This window comes from Saccostrea echinata, unplaced genomic scaffold (assembly GCF_033153115.1).
Source record: "Saccostrea echinata isolate AGI-Se365-2 ecotype Australia unplaced genomic scaffold, CSIRO_AGI_Sech_v1 ptg000012l, whole genome shotgun sequence".
NCBI classification, from domain to species: Eukaryota; Metazoa; Mollusca; class Bivalvia; order Ostreida; family Ostreidae; genus Saccostrea; species Saccostrea echinata.
The window spans coordinates 21587545-21596044 of record NW_026889761.1 but is presented as its reverse complement, the minus strand read 5'-3'; the positions used below and the strand labels follow the sequence as shown (position 1 = coordinate 21596044).

The 8500-nt window shown below is 35.6% G+C and overlaps 1 protein-coding gene across 2 annotated transcripts in view; it reads right to left on the bottom strand.

Moving 5' to 3' along the window:
* Nucleotides 1-587: 587 nt before the first annotated feature.
* The window catches only part of LOC133185529 (glutamate receptor ionotropic, kainate 2-like), a 48334-nt gene continuing 40421 nt past the window's right edge, over nt 588-8500 (bottom strand). Inside the window, exons 6-15 of one of the 2 annotated variants that reach the window (XM_061320823.1) lie at nt 8308-8481; nt 7884-8036; nt 7696-7797; nt 6041-6148; nt 5800-5835; nt 4076-4288; nt 3266-3826; nt 2691-2913; nt 1564-1826; nt 588-1367 (exon numbers count right to left, since the gene is read on the bottom strand). In XM_061320823.1, the coding sequence (XP_061176807.1) occupies nt 1092-1367; nt 1564-1826; nt 2691-2913; nt 3266-3826; nt 4076-4288; nt 5800-5835; nt 6041-6148; nt 7696-7797; nt 7884-8036; nt 8308-8481 (2109 nt within the window). In that variant the 3' untranslated portion in view covers nt 588-1091. The remainder of the gene's footprint in view (nt 1368-1563; nt 1827-2690; nt 2914-3265; nt 3827-4075; nt 4289-5799; nt 5836-6040; nt 6149-7695; nt 7798-7883; nt 8037-8307; nt 8482-8500) is intronic. The other variant, XM_061320824.1, reaches the window with a different exon arrangement.

Sequence of the window (8500 nt, the reverse complement as noted above, 5' to 3'; positions counted from 1 at the left end):
TACTTCCAAATGCATTTTCACAGGAAGCAAAAAGGTGGATGACGATTGTGCAATATTGGAAGAAAATGTTCTAAATATGTTAAATCTAGGTCAAAGATAGTCAATATTGTACTAAACTGTAAAAGAACCCTGACACTTCACTAATCTAAATCAGTTATAATCATAAATCATCTTTATATATCCTCTGAATATGGCCATAGATTAAAGTTCTAGATTAAGAGGATAAATAGTGGCACAAACGTATAACACTTATCCAAAACAGTTCTGTAATGTTTAACGACATTTTGAAGATTTTCAATGTAACCTATGAAGATTTTCAGTGTAACTAGTCTGTAGTTCCTACACAAGATAACAGCGTAGTTGGAATTTTTTTTTCTCTCTCTCTGAATAACCTTTCACGTATTCTTTTTCTCTATTGTATTATGGGCAAAATACGAACTACATGTACAATGACTTGTGGACTTTTAATATGGGCTGTAACTCAGTATGTCTCACAGTCTATACTAGTGATTATGCATTATCAAATTGTAGTAACAACCAAATATATGTTCACTGTAATTTATCTTATATACATGAATAATTCATTTGACGTATTTAAAAAGAAATTAATTGGGTAATTTTCATTTAATATTTAATTCATGTTAACAAAATGCTCCCCTAGCAGAGAAACTCAGAACATAAAATAATAAAGACAAAGTCACGTCTTTACTATTTAAAATGACTTGAATACAAGCTTCATTATATAATCTTGATGTTTTTATCCAAATGGATAATCAAGTGAAAGAACTCTTGTAAACAACAAAATTTAAATAAAATATATGACAATACTGCTCTACATACTAGTATTCATTTCACATTATAAGACAATGTCCAATTGATGATGACTTGATGAAATGATCAAATGAAACATGGAAAATATCACAGTCTATCACAAATTATTCAGCGAAAAGTCACGATCATGAATAAACATGAAATATATAACCTGTAAACAGAGAACGATCTGACAAATAAATACACCAAAGAGGAAATGATACGAGTGTAATAAGGCACACTGACAAAATTATCCGTTTTGTGACGGAGCAATCCTTTTGTCACGTCTCTGCGTCACTATATTCCACGTGCATGTATGCCCCCTCTCCAAATGAAAATTCCCTACCCCTAGATACAGGGGATTTTCTGAGTTCCCTGAGGGGCAGAATTCCATTAGATGAACTAGAATCTTTTGGCATATCAACAGACAATGGGCAGGAGGCGTTATGACCTTTTTTACACTTTGCACATCTCCGCTTTGTTTTGGATTTTTTTGATGAACCGTGACATCGAACTGCAAACTTGAGCTCTTGTATCATTTCGGAACACAATGATTGCTGAAATAAAAAATATGTTTCTTTTTATCCCTAGTTAGTGAAGAATTGAATAAAGGCATATTTTGATGCTCATGCGGTTAAAACTTTTTCTCTGCATATCTATTACGATTTCATTTACTCTGCAAATTTTGAAAATGCACCCAACTTGTTAGAATAGCAATACTGTGTTATAAAATTGGTCAGTATAACTCCTTACCCTGTCTTCTCGGGCATTTTTCTTGGATTTCCAAATGAATTCTAGGAAGGCCACAATGACAGCCACTGCTAAACCACCGAGGAGTACCACAAATATTCCGCCCACGTTATTCACGTCCAGCGCGTTGGCCTTGGACTCTATGGCTTTGCGCTCAGACATACATTTGCCTGACCCTTTCCACCACTTATTGTACAGTTCCTGTACTTTGCCGTCCTCTTGTAGGTGAAGAATGGCCAGTGACAGCTTATCCCTTAATGGTGAACCTACAGACAGAAATAAATTAACCACGAACTTTGAATTATGGTCAAAAGACGCTAAGCAGCCCTAATGTGTCTGTTAAGTCTAAAAGGCGTGCAAATATTGATATGCATTATCGGACGTGTGAGGAATGAACAGTATTTTTTATGTGTTTCTGACTGAATTTCTTTTAGACACTGGCCTCTCATGGGAGCCGGGGTAGGAAAAAGTAGAGTAGACTCATGCATAATGAAAAAAGGCTTTAGGAACCCTGTGCATTAGAGCACTAAGTACAAAGGGGATAAACAATAAGTGTTTTTTCTTCAATTTCGATAAGCCTTCATCCTAGTTGATTATTCATTAAATGTTAAAATTTATTCTTTTTGGTTCAGTGTCGGCATTAGAAATGTCTAATATGTTAAAGACTGAATTTAAAAAAAATATTATACTAGTTACGAAGTTTGCTGCAGTCAATGTTCGTTCCTTTCTTAAATAAGATTTGGAAAGTAAATCCTCACAACGTCAGGGGTCCTGAGACAACACATTCGGTATCTGGCGGGCTGACTGCAGAGACGTCTTTCGGGAAAATGACAAATTTTGATTGTTTTTCTTATCTCTCAACCAATCACATTAAACTTTTCGGTGATAAATAATGCGTAACACGTGCATTTTAGGTGTCAACTGATTCCTTTCTGTTCACATTATTTGTCTACTTCATTTTGATTGATGCTTCTCAGTGAGAGATGCAAGCCCCAATAAAACCGAATGAAATTTGTCAGGGGTCCAACGGCAACGCGTTGACTCTGGACCCCTGATGTTGTGAGGATGTGGAGAGTACAAAATAGAAGTAATGTCTAAAACCTCATGGACACTATTGTTCTATGACTTACCCATGGGCGTGGCAACTCCGAATCCCTTGGAGTCCAGAAGACCCCCGACCTGCATAAGGTCACAGTTCTGCTGAACCTCGTATTCAATAGATGTAGATTCCATTAAATAGGCGTAGTTACCGGCCTTGACCTTCGCAACGCCTTCATTTGCGTCCTTCACGAACATATCAGGGTTAGTCCTCATAAAGTGCCACATTCGACGATATGTGTCTATTTTGGAATCCTAAAATAACAATAAAACAATCTTTTAATGCGACTATAAACAGACTACATCCTGTATTTATCGAAAGCCAAAATATAGATATATGATTTTCCTGTTATGAAAGATACTAGTCTAATATTTCTTATTTCGAAATTGAAATTAAAAGAAAATAATTTTAAATCTTCTATTCAGTTTTAAAAAAAAAAGTGTTATATTCAGAAATATAGATACAATTTTTTGTAGAATATTGTAACTGACTACCATAAATTTATAACAAGTGTTTCAATGAAAATGGTGACATTAACTGTATTTAGACTTCTTATTTCTAGAACTTACTTTCATAATATACATGTATGTTAAAGTATCAAAATACCCTGAAAAATGTCATCGTAGATCCTCCTTCTAAAGTTCCATATTTAATTTTATTTTGGGCTGCTAGTCCCTCCGCGCTTTCAATGGGAGAAATCATTCGTTCAACTGTCAAAAATGCCGCCAAGTTAGCGGTGTAGGATGAAATAATTATTAGTGTGAAGAACCACCAGGTGGCGCCAACAATCCGGGTTGAAATAGCACGCGGATTTACGTCAGAGCCCTGCTGCATGAGAGTCCCCACCGAGAACCAAAAACTGTTGGAGAGATCGAACGTATTCTGTACTGTGTCCGTGTCTGGGTTACAAGGGTGGGGGTTATACCACTCATACGGACTGAATCGCGCCAGCACGAATATACAGAAACTCACTAACATGTAGGCGGCAACCACATACACCCAAATCTCCAAAGCAAGAGGGTTCAGAAACGAGAATAGCCCCGGTTTCTTTCTTTCTGGAGTTTTGAATAGTATGCTTATGCCAAGATTAAGGAATGGTTTGGTGAAGTCAATGTACTGTTCCCGGAGGTAACTGATGGTTAAAGCAGCAACTGCCAAATCAGCTTTCTGAGAAAAATTGAAAGGTTGGTGAGACATATTTGTGATCAGCACATCAGTTAATGTGAAAAGATAGGTAGAAGGCAGCTTGCACCTTATATTTCTGTCCAAACAAAGAGCTTCCCTTAAGTGAATCAAATGCTTGCTGCATCACATTAATCAATGAATGTATTTCTATAAATGAAGAATAACCAATTAAATAGCATAACAGAATGCAGTATCTGTGTACATTAAATCAGAGGAAATGGTGTGTTATACCCTGTCGATGAGTTCTCGGACGATCCCGTTCCATTCTCCGTCGTTAAGCATACCGTACAGGCCATCCTCAACAGGGACGATTTTATACTCAAACCCAACAATGGCCGCCATTTCCTTCAGGAGATCAATACAGAATCCCTCGTACAAGTCATTGCCCAGCTTTGAACCGTCAACTCCCGGCTCCAGGGCCTTTTTCATCACATAAGGTTTATCCTGAAAAAGGTAAGGGTTAAATTTACATCATTTTATGGGTACTACTCAATCACTCAAGGTTTCAGATTTACTTCTGTTTTAAATCTGATGCTGGCATAAAGATAAAAAAAACAACAAACAAACGAACAAACAAGCAATCAAAAACAAACAAACAAAAACAAAACAAAATGGAAAAAATCCGAAATATTGGACCACCGAAATAACAAGACTTACAATCAAATACAATTCTCTGTTTTGAATATCCCGGTTCAAGATTTAGTGATTTAAGTGTTACACATGTAGATTATTCTAATCAAGACCAAAGATTCTAAACATTTCCTCAATAGCATATCTAATTATTTATGATGAATTAGTCACTTGAAATAAGAGAGGATTTTTTTTCGAAATCAAGATTTAAAAAAAAATTCCAAAAGGCAGATGTAAAACACTAGAAAACACATTACTCGGAATTTATAATTTTTGGAACAGAGATTAAATATCATGAATTGCAGGAAGACAAATTGAACTTCTAATTTGTTCAAGACGTTAAATGTGCTGTTTTTATTGCAGGAATGACCATGTTGTGAATGAAGATAACAGTTAAATAATTGATCCTAATATTTTTTAGAATGTTTATTATTGTCTTTATTAAGGTTCCTTGATGAACTTCTTCCTAAGATTTTTCAGTTTAACAGCTGTTAAAAAACAATCTATTACTAGTTTTCCTTTCAGTGCAGATGTTGAAGGGTTTGATCATTGATGCCAGCAACCCATTGATTGATAATAATAGCTACCACAACATGTAAATGACAACGTTAGGCTTTAGAGTTTACAACAAATTAAATGTATGCAAACACTTTAATGATATAAATGTGAATTATGTACATATGCACATGTAAAATGAATCAAACATTCTATGAAAAAAAAAAAAAAAAAACAGTACATATACTATGATTACTATCAAACTATCCTTATATTTGTGGTCAAGCCCACCCTCCCACCCCCCTCAACCATTGCTTAATTTTTATCATTTATTGGAATTTATAGATATTATTTAGTTGTCGTTTAATTGATAATTTGTCGTTATTCATTTGTCGTTTAATTGATAGTTGTTCAATTAGTTCTACAAAACTCTATCAAAAAACAAACTTGTTTGTTTAATAAGCCTTTTAAAAGCTACCGGTATATAAAATATTTTCAATCAATCATGTTTTCCTTTGGGATATCAAAGTCTTAAGATTTAAATAGAACAATGTATTTTATAAAAACAAGAAACTATATACAAAAAGTACATGTATACATTATATACATGTACCAAATGCCATTCCGAGCCATTCAACACCCATATCTAGAATATACTCAGTAAAAGCCACACTAAACCGGAGAGAAAGCAGGAAGATTTTTTTCTGCCTGTTTTGTATTATTGTTTAAAGGAGAGCAGTAGTTTATTGTTAGTAGGAGCAAGCCTATAAATTCTACATCAGATAGACCATGGGCAATAATTCTCTACGTGCTTCTAATAGGGCTCGTACCAGAGTGGTTGTCACTATCAAAGGACGATCGAGATTCTGAAAAATGGAGAGAAATATATTGCGTTTCATATCTTTCGTGAGAATCGAATGTTTATTTCGTGTTGGCATACATTACACAAAAATGCATAAACTGTTTATTCCTATAGCTATGATACTAGCAGTGAAAGACTGATTTTCAGTCTAATATTCTCGTATAAAAGATGATTGTGTCTGGTAAGAAGGTGATTGGATCCAAACTCACCAGCTTAGTGGTAACAACCAGTGTCTTGTTTCCGAAAGGGAAGTTGTCCTTGATGTAGCGGTGTGTAAAATTAACACCTGTCTTAGTATTGGAATTCCAGATCCCAACCTGCGGAAGTAAATCATGTACAAAATATAAACTTCAATGTAATCACAGTATCATCGAAAATGGTTAAAATTCCTTCTTACGGCAGGTGTGACCGGTCAGCAGGGGATGCTCACTCCTCCATGGCACCTGATCCCACCTCTGTTTTTGGAGGTCCTTGTTTGCTCTGCTCCCGATTGGACTTTTGAGCTTGAATACTGTTCGTTATCTCCATATTTCATCTTATTCCTCTTTAGTATATATCCAACACAAGCGTATATTTTTTAAAACCTTTCATACAAAAAATGAAATCAAGAATACCTAAAATTATGAGTATTATCAACTTGAAGGGTTTTAAAGATGTTTTTGATTCTAGGAATAAACACAAAAGACAGATCTTCAATTTATGCCTCCGGTATTTTTGGGGATATAGAGTGATAGGGGTGTCCGTCTGTACATCTGTTACGCTTGGGGGCAGCCATCCCCTATCTGCACCTCCTCCTATATCACTGAATAGAATTAAACTTTCACAGAACCTTTATCACATGCTACCATTGTGCACCTCCTATTTTGCGTTTTGATCGGACACATGCATTTGGGGTTTCCAATAGGACCCACATGGACACTGTCATTCTTTCTATAATGTGGGGGTACTCATCTCTTATGCACAACTCCTCCTATATCACTAAACAAAATTTAACGATACTTTCATAGAATTAATTACATAATGCCATTGTGACCCCCTATTTTACGTTCTGATCGGATAGATATTTGGGGTTTCCTATAGAAAAAAAATGGATTTTTGTAATTATACTCATATGGAAGCGGGGGTATCATTTTATGAGCTCAGTGCTCACAGTATCTCCAGTTTATCTTAGGAAATTGATCCGAGTCGTTAACAAACATTAATTATACCCAGGATGCTTTGCTTTCATTCGGAAGCGCATGTCGGATAGACCAACATTAATTACACCCAGGATGTTTTGCTTTCATTCGGAAGCGCTTGTTGGGTAGACCAACATTAATTACACCAAGGATGCTTTGTTTCCATTCGGAATCGCTTGTCGGGTAGACCAACATTAATTACACCCAGGATGCTTTGTTTTCATTCAGAAGCTCTTGTCGAGTAGACCAACATTAATTACACCCAGGATGCTCTGCTTTCATTCGGAAGCGCTTGTCGGGTAGACCAACATTAATTATACCCAGGATGCTTTGCTTTCATTCGGAAGCGCTTGTCGGGTAGACCAACATTAATTACACCCAGGATGCTTTGTTTCCATTCGGAAGCGTCTTGCCGGGTAGGGACTAATAATTTATTTCAGGAAAGAATTGTAGAGTTTGTCGTAGCGTGTTCTTTCTGATAGCAAGCCCGCTTATGGTTTTTTTGGATTTTGTACATTTTTGCATGAAGAAAAGGTTTTAAAAAACGGTATAATTTTAAATTAATATAAAAGGCTTTCAATAAAAGCAGAGTGTCAACATATTATTCTAGATAAAAAGTTTACGCTACAAGATTTTATTATTAGTTTATCCGTTGTGGACCGTGGCCGGAGTCCGGTAAAACTGACCTTTCTGAGTCCTTCCTCCGTCAGCTGCATGACATCCAGTTTAAATGTCTGGCGTCGTCCATTTCTTATCTTTATATCACCCGTCAACCCGCGGATTTCTGACTAACACAATATAAAGCACCAATTCATAGATTTACATCAAAGAAAGTGAGCTTTAAAAAAGAAATTTGATTCGACAATGACCCTACTTTTTGTAGATAGTTATAGAGGTCCTTCCCAGATCTCCAAACTTCTTCTACGTCACAGGACACATTTGGCGGAATAAAGATCTTATCCTTTGACAGGTCTGTTATTGCTTTAGCGAAAAGCAACACAGCATCAAATATCAATGCCGATTCATACTAAGGGGAAAAGACATTCGAATATAAAATATATCCAAAAATAAAATAAGAGAGTGGCTTCAAAGATATTTCCTCATAATTTCTGTCAGATAGAAGATAGATATTTTTCATAAATTAAACCAATAATGCAGTTGTGAAAAAATAGTTTTTTAAAAAAAGCTAGTCAAAAAGGCCCCGGATGCTTGTTCTTAGACATATTTATGATCATGTTTGCATGTAAAATCATTTAAAGAAAACAATTTTATTCAGGTTTTTGCTTGTTGTCACATACCGGAATTGTGCTATAATCCTTGTCGTATAAAAGTTTGAGATTTGTGTCTCTTTCGTAGTAATACATTTCTTTGATGATGTCACGTGTGTACTCGTCATTAGGATCAACCAATCGAAATCCAGTGAGGTTCACATAATTATATTTGTAGTCATACAAATTGATGCCTTCGATGTCCTTGGAAGGAAAAGTAAAC